The sequence below is a fragment of the Podarcis filfolensis genome, assembly GCF_964270895.1.
Source record: "Podarcis filfolensis genome assembly, chromosome: 12".
Classification (NCBI taxonomy): domain Eukaryota; kingdom Metazoa; phylum Chordata; class Lepidosauria; order Squamata; family Lacertidae; genus Podarcis; species Podarcis filfolensis.
Window position 1 is genome coordinate 9,863,841 of NC_139614.1, and position 16,007 is coordinate 9,879,847.

Below are 16,007 nucleotides of genomic sequence, written 5' to 3' on the forward strand. Positions count from 1 at the left end.
ACTTATCTGGACCACACTTTCAAAATAAGAATTTGCTCATGCCATGCTGAATTTTTTATTGATAAGAAATTTATTGGAAAACACAACTAGGATTGTACTCCGTATCACTTGATGCTCTTGCTCTCATTTTGAAAAAATATCTAACCCTATTCTGCAAATAGATAAATAAAAATTGATACTATGCTATACTACATTACCCTAAACTGAAATGTTTAACAGTTTCTTTGATTGTCCTTGATTCTTCTCACCACGTTTGCCATCCTCTCCTGCCACACCAGTGTGGCACACCACACCCTTGGGGAACCGCTGATGTAGGACATGAATGCTGCAACCCTGGGCAGGCAATTAAACATAGCAGTTGTAAAAAAAAGGTTACATTGCCCTGTATAATTCTGTATAGCACAACAGGTGTGCACTGGATGCTGGGTGAAATGCAAACCCAAAATTTTTCTTTGTATACAAAGGATCTGAGTTTACTTTTTGGTAAATTCTTAGCATTTTCCTCTAGGTTTTGTCTGAATTATTCTTTATTATAATTTCCTCTGAAATTTTGTACCTCATTTCTTTTATTTTCTAAGATTTGGCTTTATAGATATTAGATGTTTCAGCAAAAACCAAACCCATAGAACCTTCATTCAATACTTCACTGGTTTTTGTACGTGTGATGTAAAAACAATTCACCTCTACTTTGTGTAGTAGAGTAAACTCATTTTTCTGATAATGCATAACCCTGGCAAAGAAAACAATAACTTTAAAACATGCACGTGTAACTTGGGTTGGCACAGTTGTTAAGCCAAAATAGGTAAGCCAAAATGCACTGGTACATGTGGTGTGAGTAACATAGTTCTTGGGCTTCTTTCTGGTGTTAGCTCAAAGTGGTAATAATCAAAATTGGATGTGAATGTTCATTAGTGTGTTGAAACATTTTGCCATTGGTGGAAAGCTGTCTTGCCTGCAACCCCTTTCCACCAATGTGGAAACAAGTATCTGTTTCCCTGCTCCTCAATGAAGATTGGGACTTTATATAGTCACACCTCAGTTGTCGAACGCAATCCGTTCCAGAAGCCCGTTCAGCTTCCAAAACATTCAACAGCCAAGGTGCAGCTTCCAGTTGGCTGCAAGAGCTTCTTGCACTCAAGCGGAAGCTGTGTCAGATGTTGGACTTCTGAAAAACGTTTGAAAACTGATAGACCCCAGAAAGTTTTAATAAAAGGCATGACAAAAATTGCGTCTAAAAACTAATTTTTAATCTGTGTATGCTCAGGTGTACACCATATTTTTCAGTGTATAAGATGCCCCCTATTTTGGGGGACCCCAAATTGAGAAAATGGGGGGAGACGGACTCACCTGATGCTGCCAATCGCACGCGTCGCAGAAGAAAACAAGCGTCTGCTCGCTCCCCATCAGCAGCCGCCAATCACGCACACAATTGCCGCAGCAGCCCTTAACGCAGCCACCAACCAGGCACCCAATTGCTGCACCAACAGCCAATCCTAAGCAGCCCTTGCAGCAGCCACTAATCACCTACCCAATCACTGCTGACAAGCTCATGTTCGCAGCTGCAACCAATCCCCCGTCCCGCATATGCACTATCCGTGTAAAAGACGCCCCCGATTTTTAACCTTATTTTAGAGTAAAAAAAACCTTGTCTTATACACGGAAAAGTATGGTAATCCTCTTCTCTCAAAAGTTAGTGAATCCAGAGACCTCAAATACAACAAAAACATGTATTCAAAATAGTTATGGCATATGTTCTCATTGGTGACACACACATTTTACATGCTCTGTTGAGATGGAGCTTATTGAGCATGACTCCATTGACAGTTACTCTAGTTATATGACGCCACCCATGGCTTCATTTCTCATGTCACATTAAACCATAGCAGATGTACCTGCGGTGTTCCTCCCCTGCTGCTCCGCTACATACTGGGTTGAAAACCCTAGAACATGTCTTGTTGTGTCTTCCAAACCTAGGTTGACTTGTTCCTGACAAACGACCATGACAGACTTGCTATGACTTGTGGTTTATTTGGAGGAAGTAAAACTTGAACCTGGGTTTGGGGGACATGGCAAGCTGGGCTCTGACTAATTTTGCAGCAGGATTGGAGTGCTGTGAGAGTATTTGAGCTGCTGGTTCACACTGACAGACTATTTTTTTAGTTTGACATATGAGCCATCTCACCTATGTAAACTCAGGTGGTAGCCATTTCTAATCTGATGCAGTTAAAACATAAATGTGGGCATAGGAATTTAGAATCAGTTTGGCTTAGCATGTTGTGTGAGCCAGATCACATATATCTTACGTTCTTCTAATTTAAACATTTGCTAGAAGTCGCCCTCTAGCAAAGGTGTATGCACTCAAGTGTGAAAAGAACATTGCTGTTTTTATTTACATGCAAAGTTATATTTCACCTAGTAGGTCACAAACATGTTGTCTAATAAGTTTAATGAGTTGCCTAAAGATATGTCAAGTGGCATTTTAATATACAGAATTAGTTAAAGCATTTGCTTTCCTAAGTTTGAAACTAACACATTTTAGTTGTCTAATCTTTTATATTACAGGCTTTGCATTTTAAGGCCTGTGTTGTCGCATTAATTTACGTTACTTTTAGCCCAGTGCAAGTGTCAGTTTTCATTCCTTTTAATAACAACAATAATAATATGGATTCCTCCAAATGTTGCTTATTTATTTCTGCAGACTGCTGCAGTATCTGTTTGCTATCAGTTTTCTGCCTTCAAGGAACTGCCTAAATTAACTTGTTCTCCAAGAACTTCTGGAACATTTCACATGGAACCCTGTACACTTTTGAGGAATACACACTTGATTCATGAAGATCATTTAGCTAATGTCAGGCCTTACCATTGTCTCACGTGAGCTTTGCGTCACATGAACACACTAGTCATGTACTGTCACAGAGTGCGCTCTTGTGATTCCACACTACAATGCTACTAGTAGTGGACAGACTTTGATTTGGGTAGGTCACTATTACACATTACCTTATTGGGGAGTTGCTAATAAAGTTCTCAAGAACCACTGGAACACAGTTTAAAAACACTGCCATAAATATTAAGCCATGGCTAGAAGTTGGTTTATATTCTGAGTTGTCATGGAGCTGTTAACCATAGTTTCCCAATTCAGATGAAATGGGGAATTTTGTTAATGGAAGACTTCCTGGTTCCATGCTCACACATGAGAACCAAGGAACGAATGTGGAGCCCAAAGGCTTGTCCATAGCAGCTTGTTGAGCCAATATATGTTCATGCGAACACAGCACTGTTTCATTGTTCATTGGTGATAAGCATCTTTGAGCCACTTGTTGCAATTGGTAAAGCCAGCTGTGTGTAATGCTTCTGAATGCTGAAAATGGAAAACATATTCGGGGCAAACTCAGTCTTGTAAATTCTCAGTCTCTGACATAAACCTTTTTTTCATCCATGCAACTAAATTTATAATTTTGACCTTTCTTAACTTCCCTGCTTGTATAGAGTGCAGCTTTCTTGGGCTGGAGACATTCTTCCTCCTTGTTTAGTTTCATCCTAATCACTGCCGCCTAATTCACTTCATTGGTATTAATTGATGAACCACATTAAGAAGCACAATAATCCTTTGGCTCTTTATATTCTCACCCTACTTTTCTTTATCTTTGTCTTCCAGTCTGTCTTGCCAGTGATTCCAGCTTTTATCCCTTGTGTGTTAGGGTTGGAGATACTAGACTTTGTGCTTTTTTTCTTTCTTTTGACCTTTGAGCATGGGAGAGCCACAGTTGTTGTCATCATTTTTGACCACCGCTGAGAAGCAGAATAAATTATGCAAACTATGCAAATCTACATAATTATATAGGTGGCAGAATTCAGGTTTTCTTGGTACAGAATTTGTTGCCCTGGCAGGGAAGGCTGGCATTCTTGTAAATATTCACCAGTACCCTGTGGTAGTTCAAGCATTTTAAATTGTATCTTACGTAATAAAACCAGTAATTTAATCAGTCTTATTGTTTCTCATCAGTAGCTTAAAATCCCAGGTAAAATACATGTTTTTGTTTTTATTAGACCAAAGCTTTATTGAATATAACAAGCAGACATACAAGCAAACATTTATACAAATACATATAATTGCAGTCTTATCACTTACAGGCACCACCAAGGAAGGAGGAGCTGGTGCTGTTGATGAAGATGATTTTATAAAGGCATTTACAGATGTTCCTACTGTACAGGTAAGGTGAAGTCTGTTTGGTTCATGATAAGATTTCAATTTGGGAGCACTTCAATTTTTTTGCAAATTTGCTTTTCGCTTCACTCCTCTTTTAATAACTGAATGTTTACTGAGTTCCATGGGCTGCCTTGAACTCGAGGAAGGGTGTGCTAAAAAGTTTTGAATGAATGAATTTTCTTTTGGGGAGGTCTGGTAGCTGAGTTAAATTCGCACACTCAGGTGTTAAATTATAAATATATTTGGGAATAATCTTCCACATCAGATTGAGTAGGATGAGAGTGAAGGGTGCAGTTTAGCTTACCGTATTTTTCGCCACATAGGGCGCACCGGCCCATAGGGCGCACCTAGCTTTTGGGGGGGAAATAAAGAAAAAAAATTAGTTCCCCCCCCCCAGGCGCGGGGCTGGGGCGGGGGAAGCCCGAGCTTCCCCCGACCCCAGAACAGGCTGCTATCTGCAAGCCGTGGGAGAGCTGCGCGACTTCCCGCAGCTCTCCCATGGCTTGCGGAGAGCTGCGCGAAGCCTGAAGCTTGGGGCGTGCTGAGCTCAGCGCGCCCCAAGCTTCTGGGTGCAGGCAGCTCTTCGCAAGCCGTGGGAGAGCTGCACGAAGTCGCACAGCTCTCCCACAGCTTGCGGATAGATTCCTGAAGCCTGGAGAGCGAGAGGGGTCAGTGCGCACCGACCCCTCTTGCTCTCCAGGCTTCAGCGAAAGCCTGCATTCGCCCCATAGGACGCACACACATTTCCCCTTCATTTTTGGAGGGGAAAAAGTGCGTCCTATAGGGTGAAAAATACGGTACTTGCATGAACTTGTGTGGCTTGAGAGAGTTTTACTGGTCAGGAATCTGTAGGATAAGACTCTGACCACATCTGCTTGTGGCATACGACAGCTATGGTAAAGTGGATTAATCCTAAGTGGCTTAAATACATATTGTGGAGGAGTCTGTCTTGAGCTGGGCATTGGACAAGGTAGTGATCAAGGCCTTTGCAGCTTATTTCCCTGTAAATAAAGTATTAGCTGAAATTTCACTTATTCTATTATAAAATTACATGGTTGTAGTGTACATTCCTAAGTGCCAGACTAAGCAAAATGTGTTAGTATATTTTGAGAGCAAATTTCAAAAGCAATTATGCTTTTTAAATGGAGACAAGCAGGTGACTTGCACACACATATATACTTGAGGGAGGGGAAACAGCCCAACAAAGTAATCCTTAAATTCTGTTTCGGTCATAGGTGTCCTGGCAGCATTGAGACAAGGCATCTTATGTGATAAAGCAGTAGCTTTCATTGTTTCTCTGCTCAGCATCCTTCTGAGAGAGTGCATGTGTGACACTCACAAATCTAAATCCCTACAGTCAAAACATTATGCATAGTGTGTTTCATCAGTCTATAATAATTCTACGTATACTTCTTCTTTGGACAATAGAATAGATATAACACAGCATGTAGGAATTGTTAGATAGGGGTGGGGCAGAGGCAATGTGAGGAGCCAACAGCTAAGCACAGACCATGCTGGAGACAGCATATGCTTCAGCCACGTTTTAGGATTCTCTCTGCAACAGGAGGCCATCTGATGAAATTACACTACATAGTTTTGGAATATTAATGGTTCTTATCTATAACAAACATACAGTCATTTTAGCCAAGGTCTGTTATTTCTGATAAATTGTTTGGCTCATTGTGGCCTCAAAGTTTCACCAACAACAATCCAGTATACCCGGGCCTTTTTGTTTAACTACATCAAAATTGATTTTCACTAGCTCTAAACTGTTTGTGTAAATGGTGTGAAATTAAAGCTTAAACTGTATTGATGGTCATTGCAGCGTGACTTCTATAAACTTTTCTCGTATGGATACGTAAGTCCTTCCTGTTCAATTAGAACACAGTAAAGCAAACCATTTTAGCAAGCACTTACTGTTATTATAGTACTGTTATAGTAAGGTTGACATTTCTAAAATATGCATTGAGAAGAAATACAGGCAAACTCCCCACTTACACGGAGGTTACGTTCCGGGCTGCTGTGCACCTAAGTGAAATTGCGTAAAGTGGAGATCACCCTTTAAACACCCTCTGCGCTGCTCTCCCTTCAGTCCATACCCAAAATACTGTATCCCAAAATACCCACAACTAGAATGGAAGCTCTGGGGTCAGCAGGAGGCTACAGGACATGCAGGAAAGCGGCGGCGGCGGCTTCGCTACAGCGCACGTTAGCTGTTAGGCGGGGAGGATGAGCGGTGTAAGCAAAGCCCTTCTGTGCCTCTGGTCTCTTTGGAGCTTCCTCTATCCTCACTGACCTCACCTTTGGGCTCCAGGGAGGGTCTCCGCAATTTCAACTTTCTGCACCATCCCCGGAACGTAACCCCTGCATAACTTGGGACTGATCTGTATTAGAGGAATGTTGCTGAGAAACAGCTCAAGGGCAGCATCAAGGGCAGGGGCTCGGTGACAGATTTTGTATTTTTTGTTACATTTTCTCCATAAAAACAATTAGGTGGGGAAATTGTGGACTACCCCTGACTCCGTGGAATATAGACTGTTGTTTTGACAAAGTCAGGAGTATCCCAATCAAACGTAGGACATATAATAACTTGAATTTTTTTCCAGAAATTTAGACAGAAAATAATAGACGGAATTTAAGTTAGAGCCACCCTTATCAATAGAGGCCGGGAATTCTTTTACCTGAAAAACCCAAGATAAAAATTCATATGCAGTGTTCAGTGAACTTTCCAAACATTGTGCTTTTTATAGTTGCTGTCAATTAATTCAGTGTTTTAATGGTTTTTAATTCCTGTGTGAGTAGGACAAGCTCTTGTTGTATTCTATTGCCCTCTGTTGGCTGCCTCCAATATAAGCAACATTATTTTATAGCATTAATTATTTAAAGATATATACAAGCCAGCATATTTTTTCCTTTCTCCTCCTCTTCTTGCCATTTATCACCCTGGTATACATTTTCTTAATTATTTACTTGGGCTTTTGTTAATAAAGGCTGAATTAGAACATCTGCATCCATATAGGCGCCAGTGAGTTTGTCCCCAAAAGAGGAGCAGGATGCTGAAATACAGACTTAACATAACCATTTGCATTGGTTCCATTTCCTAGATCCGAATTCAAGATGAGTTTCCATGAAATTTTAACCCTACATATACAGGATTGCTTGCCCCCATGTATCTGCCTTATAGTGTTTTCTAAGCTTAATATAGGTGCACTCCTTTGTTATCAAACAGAACATTTTCATTAACTTCCTCTCACTTCTGCGGTTGGATTTTATATTGATTAATATTTGGGCGTGTGGGGACTTAACAGAACAGTTAGGGTACTTTTCTAGTAGATAACTAAAATTTTGGGTCCAAAACATGCTGATGATTTATTTTTTAAAAGAAGTTTGAGCACTTTAATGTTTCTCACCAGTAATACTATGTCTACTTTGTACTGCCAAACAGCAAATGAAACCACATCTCACAGGATTGCAGTGGAGAGGGACTTTGCCCATCAGAAACATAAACAATAACCAGTTATCGGCTAATTCTTAGCTCTCTTATCCTTAACACTCCCATAGCGTAGAGGGTTGCCACCATTCTAGAATGCTGCTTGGCTTGATTACTTGAGTTCTGCAAAACCCAGTCTTAGTCTCATCATCTTTTCTTTTCAGATTTATTCCAGTCGTGAACTCGAAGAAACGTTAAATAAAATCAGAGAAATCTTGTCAGATGATAAACATGATTGGGATCAACGAGCCAGTGCGGTATATCTTTTTAATATTACATTGTACATATTTATTTGACTCAAACAGTAGCTTATTGTCAAATTTATCCGTTTGGAATCAGAAATGATATTATACCAATTCTTTTCCCCCTTTATCCCACTCCCCACCCCCAGCTCAAGAAGGTCCGGTCATTACTTGTTGCTGGAGCTGCTCAGTATGACGGATTTTTCCAGCATTTACGGCTGTTGGATGGAGCATTTAAATTATCAGCTAAAGATCTCAGATCACAAGTGGTTAGAGAAGCATGCATTACAGTAGCGTAAGTATCTGCTAAGGAAACTGATAATACAAAACTACAGTACTTGGCTGTGGTTTAGTCAGTTGAATAGTCCTTACTGGAAATGCAGTAGAAATGTTGCATTGCTTTACGTATCTGTATAACTATGATAAGTAACATAACTGATGTAAAACATGAATAAGAGTTTAGAACACAACTGCAGGGCACATTATGCATCTGCATGCCCTTTGTTCCTTTGGAGGTGTGGTAGTTCTCATATTTTGCAGATTAATAGTTTCCTGCTAGAGCAGATCTTGTATTAAAGGGATATAATGTTTAAAAATAGGCATAAACAATGCTGCAGAAAGGCATTCATTTTGCAGAATATTAATATGCATTAGATCATCCAAAGTAGAATTATTGTGGTATGCCCTGCAGTGATAATAACTGCAGACACAGGCCACCCCGCTATTTCTAATCTTAAATGTTCAAAATCATGAGCTGATAATAAGACTTGATTTGCTTTCTATTTTAAAGCATTTGATACGTTCACATCAATCACACTTTCAGTTTTATGTTTGCGACTCTTGTGGCAAAAGCATTGTGGGAAGCCTTTTGTAAGAGAAGCTCATTATTTAAAGAGATTTCTAAAAGTAATACAAATGCCGTTGCTGTGAGCCCACCCCTTAGCAAGATCCTCCGGGCTACATCTCATGTATCAGTTGCGCTTCGTGACTGCAAGCATGTGAGCATGCACATTATTATAAAGAAGCATGGTAGTCATTATTTCTTGTAAACCAGTTAGAAGTTTTACTACTACAGTCAAACTATCTCTCTCTCTCTGTCCACACACACACACACACACACACACACACACACACACACACACAGAGTGAGCACAGAAAGAAAGGTAGGCATGCACGGTGGTAGTGAGGAGGAGTTTTTGTGGGCTTTCTGTGGCCTCTTACAGACTATTGATGGTCAAATACCTAAGTACAAATTGCATAATTTGTGGCTGCCTTGGCACCCCCCACTGTTACCTAAAGTATTTAAAGTTTACTTACTACCATCTAGATAAGACAACAGTTTGCAAACAAGTAGCCTCTTTGTATGAACTGTACTTGTGCTTTGTTCTTAAAAGCACCTGAATGGATACATAAATCTGCATGAGGAATATTAACATGTTTGTAGGATTTGGTTCTTGGAGGGTGATAGAATTGTGGTTAAAGGAGCTGGAGTAGACTTTAGAATTGCAGGCAATTCCCTGCCTTCATTTGGGAGAGGATATTGTGCAGGATCCTGCAGCCGGATGACCAAAGTATGGTTCTATAGTATATCCATATTAGTCCTAGGGTTTTTTAACGGATAAAAAAGAGTGAGAAAAATTTCATATGACTAAATTGGCTGGGGAACTGGATCCAGCGGGAGGACCAGATCCAAAAGTAACCAACCTTCTGCAGGACATTTTGATCGAGATGGGAGAAGAATTCTATCGATTCCCTGGTGTTATATGTCAGATGGCTGAATCAGGGACACACTTTGCTCCGAGTTCTTCCTTTTGAGCCCAGTTCAAATTCAAGCCCAATTCTTCCTTTGCAAAGGAAGAAGTCCGGCGCGCCCTTGGAGCGTGCCCCCATTTCTTCCTTTTGAATTTTCCCACCTCACTGTTTTGGAAGGGGCCAGATATCCTTGGGCAAGATTGGGAGTTACTGAGTGAATCCAGTGGCTGCTGAAAGCAGTGGAACAGGGTAAGGCATTGAATTCAGACAGCACTCAGTGGCTGCAAAGGCAGGTGTGGTTTGGCTCAGCCGGCCTCGCAGGCCAAATGGGGAAGCCTGGTTGGCCTAACACCCACATGCCAGAGATTCCTCTCCACTGGAATAAATGCAGTGCTTTACATGGGGCTGGATTCCAGGAAAATGTGTGTGTTGTGGCGGGGAAATGATAGCTTCCTTTAATAGGCTATTATATTATAACTATTCTTCTGATTTTCATTGCATCTCTTAAATGAAGTGAAAGGACAAGACACTTGTATAATTGCCATCTGTTGAAGATACTTTTATCCTTATGCATGATTAGCTGGGAAAAATGATAGTGCTTGACTGTGACAGTAGTTCCCATGTACATTTATTGGTCTGCCTTGGTGAGGTGCATAATGAACTATCCAATTAGTCAGCTGGTTCAAATGAATCACAAGACAAATGGCTTTCCTATCTAGGAGTGTGGTTTGTGTTTTCAGATTTGCCATAGGGACCTGGGTGGTTCATCTTCAAAAACATTTGTGGAAGACAATTGGAGGACTATCTGGCTGATTGACATTAGAAATTGGCAGCTGGATTAAACTGAAGTTCTGGTCCAGCCAGGCATGTTTACGGGCTATGTTAAATGTAACATGCAAAGTTGGGAACATGCTGGGAACAGGTTGTTATATTATTTACAAAGAGTAATTATAGTTCCTGTTGTTGGTGCTGAATTAGTTTTGATAACCAATTTTACTCTATTCCTTCCAGCCATCTTTCAACAGTTCTGGGAAACAAGTTTGATCATGGCGCAGAATCCATTGTGCCTACTCTGTTTAATCTGGTTCCCAATAGCGCCAAAGTTATGGCTACTTCTGGGTGTGCAGCCATTAGATTTATCATTCGTGTAAGTATGCTCCAATGTTATTTTTAAAGTCCACTTCTGTATTGGGCATATTAACATATATTAACTATGGGCAAGTAAGGCTATAAGTATGTACTTTTTCCTATGTGAACTATTAAGCTACTTAGTGTGAAGTATTTGTGGCAGCCAGAGGCCTCTTTATATCATGTCATCATCCTGTATAGTTTCCAGAAATGGTAGTTCCTTATTTACATTTTTGATTAGAAAAGATGAAGCTATTATGTAGCCTAAAACTTTTTTCAGCATTCCACCATCTGGGTTTCTATCTTAATTTTTGTGCTCAATTTATTTTGAGTTAAATAAAATGGTGAGCCCTATGCTTAAAGCCACCTTTGTGTCAAAAATGATAAATGCTATAGAACTGCAACCTTATGACTCTAATGCTACACAAAATTTATTATGAGTATTGAATGTCTTGTGATAGCTTTTTTTCACTCTTTTTTCAGCATACCCATGTGCCCAGACTCATACCTTTAATAACCAGCAACTGTACCTCAAAATCTGTTGCAGTCAGGAGGTGAGCATTTATGAATAGCAAGCTTTATGAGTATAATGTTCCTTGATTTCAAGAAAGGGTTTTAGGAAATGAATGGAATTCATCTTCAGGAGTTAGGCTCTGCTTTAACCCTGATATGTAGTGTAAACATTATTGTGAAGTGTCACAATGGTTGTATGTTCCATTAGGCTCAGTGGGACTTCAACATGTATAGGATTCATTGTGAAACTTAAAATGTTAAATATGAACCCACCGGGACCCTGAGATCATCTTCTGAGACCCTTCTTCGTGTGCCGCCTCCTCGGGAGGTCCGGAGGGTGGCAACACGAGAACGGGGCCTTCTCTGCAGTGGCTCCCCATCTGTGGAATGCTCTCCCCAGGGAAGTTCACCTGGCACCTTCATTATACACCTTTAGGCGCCAGGAAAAAACATTCCTTTTTAACCAGGCCATTTGTTAATTTGGTTGACATCCCATGCCCTTTTAAAATGTGGGATTTTGGGGGGCGGCAGCTATTGGGTTGTTGTTTTTATTTTGATTATATTTTGTGGTTTTATATTTTGTTTTTGTTTTGCGAACCGCCCTGAGACCTCCGGGTATAGGGCAGTATATAAATTCAGCCAATCAATAACAACTCCATTTGCGGCATGAAGTCTTTTATTTTTATTCGCTTGGTGTTTGTGTGTTGCTGGTTCTATTGCTTTATGTTGTTAAGATGATATAAACTTGAAGATAAGATGAAGGAAAGTCAAATCAAAGACCAGGAACAAACTTGTCATGTATTTACAAGTGGGCCTGGGTTGCATTTTTGATGAGTGGATGTAGAACACATCATCTTTAATTGCATTCAGCATTTCAAAAAAGTCCTGTTCTCACACGTAGTTGCATTCTTGATGTTAGCAGAGTATATGTTTTTATTTAGGATTAACAAGTGTACCAAAAAGGCAGAGGGAAAGTATCAAAACAGCAGCCAGCTTTACTGCTGCTCTTGAATCCTGTTTAAACAGAAGCCAGTTCCAACAGTAGTAGTAAAATTAGACTGAATGTGCACAGTGTGGTGATGCTTGCCAGGAAGAATTCTTCCTAATGATGGTAAATGTCATGGAATAGCCAGCCTATTAGGGCAGGCAGTAGAGCTACATCACAGGACAAAAGAGTAATACAGACTTCCCCTTTGATACGCAACAGGATTCAGTGGCATGAGTCCTTTTTCAGTACTCACGAATAAAAACATTGCACTTTGTGAGACATATTAAATATATGTGGACTGGGGATTAATACTCCGTGGTTTTAGTGCTGCTTAAGACAGTGGTTCCCAATTAGCTAAGTACTGTAGTCAGCTTTTCAAAAGCCAAGTCATGGACCCCCTTCCTTTTGAAAATTTTGATATCTCTATGACAGTTTTTGTTATGTGAATGCGTGGGTGCTGTTCAATACAGTTTTATTCAGAGGTGACCCATTGAAATCAGTAGACATGGCTTAAGTTAGGTCCATTCATTTCAACGCATATGCTCTGAATACTCTCCTATGCATACCATCTTGATAGGAGCTTCAGATTCCTAGACTCAGCAATAATCAAACCCTGACTTTAGTCCTTGTCTTTTTCAGGCGCTCTTTTGAATTTCTAGACCTGTTGTTACAAGAGTGGCAAACGCATTCCTTGGAAAGGTACGATTTATAGCTGACATGAACCTCTGCTTTAATATTACAAGTATAAACATAGTTAAATTCTCCTAACAATTGGATCTACTTGCTGTTTCAGACCCTTTTTTAAAAAAACTAGAAGATAAGATAATGTTGACTTATTTAGAGAGGCAATTCTGTTTTGTTGTTGTTGTTAGTGAGGCTAGCATTCAAAGTTTAGACTAAGTAGTTTTAGATCAAACTGTTTTTTGAACAACAAACAGCGAGACATCCCATAGATGTGCAAGCAAACCTTGGCTTGATTCTCCAAAACTGGGTTTGTTTTCCAGCTACTCTTACCTTGTTCCTATATAGCATGGAGATCATCTTGGTTGGGGCATTCAAACAAGCCATGGTTGAATTGAGATATAATAGCACACTATAGTTTTAAAGCCACAGTCTGTAAGTCAGCAACTAATCATGACTCTACTTTGTGGGGTGTTGCCAGAAAACATTCCACAGTTAGTCTGCTGGTCAGAGTTCAGACTTTCAAACCAGCCACATTTTGGCTAAACATATTGTGGCTTAGTGTTATGTGCAAATTGGGCCATTGTCTGTACAAATGGACTCTTAAGTGAAGTATTTCAAATAGCAATTTTTCAGTCTTACTAGATAGCACAGAGGTAGGTAATTTGGTACAAATTTCCTCAAAAGCACGCATGGGGAGGTATGTGACCCATTCTAATCAATATTTCTAGTTCCAGTTACAATGTTAAGTGCTGTTCTCTGCACAGAAGCAAAAATTTTTATTTCTGTTATGTATGAAAGTTGCTAATACTAGCATTTTTATTATTGTAACAAAGCTACCATATTCAGTGGTTTCGTTGCAGCAACAACTAGTGTCACTGTACTTAATAGTAGCTCCTCTGTACATCGTGCTAAAGGATTTGTTGTATCTTCCTTTGCCATAGAAGCAGATTCTGATTACTTCCCATTTTTTTGGCCACTTTATAATCTTGATGCGGTGCTTTGTTGTTTTTTGAAAGGTGGTTCATGGGTGCTATCGAAATTGCCCTCACAGAAGAACTAACATAGAATTTGGGCGAGGGGAAGCATTTAGTTAAACTTATTCACAAAACAATATGCGTATTTTATATATAATGCTGGACTTGGATTTTCTCTTTTAGGCATGCAGCAGTCTTGGTTGAAACTATCAAAAAGGGTATTCATGATGCTGATGCTGAAGCAAGGGTGGAGGCAAGAAAGTAAGAGTCAGGGATCATTTAAATATTTTACTCTAGAAAGTATTGATGCCTTTCTAAGAGGAAGAATTTCATTTATATCTAAAGGAGCAACAGTATTTCTGTATTCTATATGTGCTTGGACAACATAGGTTTGGGATGAATGGTGAAACTTTACTCAATTAAATTTTAATATCAGAAATTTCCTAGTTTATTCTTCATTGGTGTTGATGGATTATTGCTTATATTTTTCTTTTTTTAATACTTGGATATCCAATGCCAATGTAATAAATATTATGTAATTTGTTTGCAGGACTTACCTAGGTCTAAGAAATCATTTTCCAGGTGAAGCAGAGGTGTTGTATAATAACCTTGAGCCATCCTATCAAAGAAGCCTGCATACATACTTAAAGAATTCGGGTAGTATTGCATCACTTCCACAGTCTGACAGGTCATCCTCCAGTTCACAGGAAAGCCTCAAGTAAGGGTTATTTTAGAATAAAATAACTTCACAGTAATCCAATAAGATCTGTGTGCAAAAGCATACCCCATACATGTACCCCATTTGCCGAGTCAGGACTCGCAGGCATATGCACACTTGAATGCAAATGGATCCGCCTTGTATTATTTTGCCTTGTATTATTTTCAATGGGATGCCCCTTTGAGTGCAAATCTACATTCTGTGCAGTAAGACTACATCAGGTAGGACTTGGAACACGTCTGAATTTGCTGTTTTCAAATTTTGAACATTCTAAAGCTCTAGTCTTTCTAGTATTCCGCATGCTTCAACAGTCCTAATTTGGCAGGAGATGGATCCTGCTTCTCGAGCCTTGACAAAAACACAGTGCTTCTCCACAGGAATTTGAGAATTAGCAGAAAATCCAACTGTTGCAAGGCAGAAATCTCAGCCTTGGTTACAGAGGACTCAAAGATGTGGTAAAGGAAGATAAGGAGATGGAGAAGCTGAATGAATTACTTCCATCTTCATAGTGAAAGATAAGGGGCAGTTTCCAGTGCCTCAGCTAACTTTTGTAGGGAGGGAATGAGGAACTTAGGCCAAAGAGTGGTGATGAGAGATGAAATTCTGGGCCTAATAGACAAAAACTGACAAACCGTTGGGAGTCGGATGGCAATCACCTGCGAGTTTTCCAAATAATTCAAATGTGAAATTGCTGATCGTCTGAGAACTGGATAGTATCCAATACAACACCCGATTTTTAAAAAGGGATCCAGGGCACTTTCTAATTATAAGTCAGTCAGCTTAAAATTTGTCCCAGGAAAACTGGTGGAAAGTATTGTTAAAGAGAAAAATAACCAACCTTGTAGAAGAGCAAGTCAAGCTTGTCATCGGTAAATCTGGTGGAGGACTACCTCCACATTCCCATTTAACACTGATGATGCCCACCCATAGAAGACAAGGCCTTGTTTCCTGCAACAAAGTCTACCAGGGCTTCTCTTGTTGGTATTGATCAAGAACCACAGATCTTTCAGGGAGGCTGGTGTGATTTGGAGGTCTTCTTGTGCCAGAAATCTGAACAGAAGATCACCTGGATAAGTGTAGATACAGTATCTGTTGTAGATGGAGGTGAACACACTGGGGGTAATGCCAGTCTGAAGGGCACAATCTTGTATTGCAGGTGCAAGCCATCAGGTGCAAGCCATCAGCAAAATCTGCCTGTTACCACTTGGTGGAGCTCAAGCCCCACCTGATGTAGTCTTTACATGCACCCAAAGGACCCAAAGGATGTAGTCTTTACATGCACCCAAAGGAACTCTTCATAAGTATTCAAAG

General features: G+C 40.0%; 1 protein-coding gene across 50 annotated transcripts in view; it reads left to right on the top strand.

Moving 5' to 3' along the window:
* The window catches only part of CLASP2 (cytoplasmic linker associated protein 2), a 121,101-nt gene that overhangs the window by 51,521 nt on the left and 53,573 nt on the right, over positions 1 to 16,007 (top strand). For all 50 annotated transcript variants that reach the window (XM_083577585.1, XM_083577603.1, XM_083577595.1 and 47 more), the window contains 8 exons: positions 4,132 to 4,211; positions 7,862 to 7,954; positions 8,089 to 8,234; positions 10,703 to 10,838; positions 11,303 to 11,373; positions 12,960 to 13,019; positions 14,162 to 14,239; positions 14,529 to 14,696. In XM_083577585.1, the coding sequence (XP_083433711.1) occupies positions 4,132 to 4,211; positions 7,862 to 7,954; positions 8,089 to 8,234; positions 10,703 to 10,838; positions 11,303 to 11,373; positions 12,960 to 13,019; positions 14,162 to 14,239; positions 14,529 to 14,696 (832 nt within the window). The remainder of the gene's footprint in view (positions 1 to 4,131; positions 4,212 to 7,861; positions 7,955 to 8,088; positions 8,235 to 10,702; positions 10,839 to 11,302; positions 11,374 to 12,959; positions 13,020 to 14,161; positions 14,240 to 14,528; positions 14,697 to 16,007) is intronic.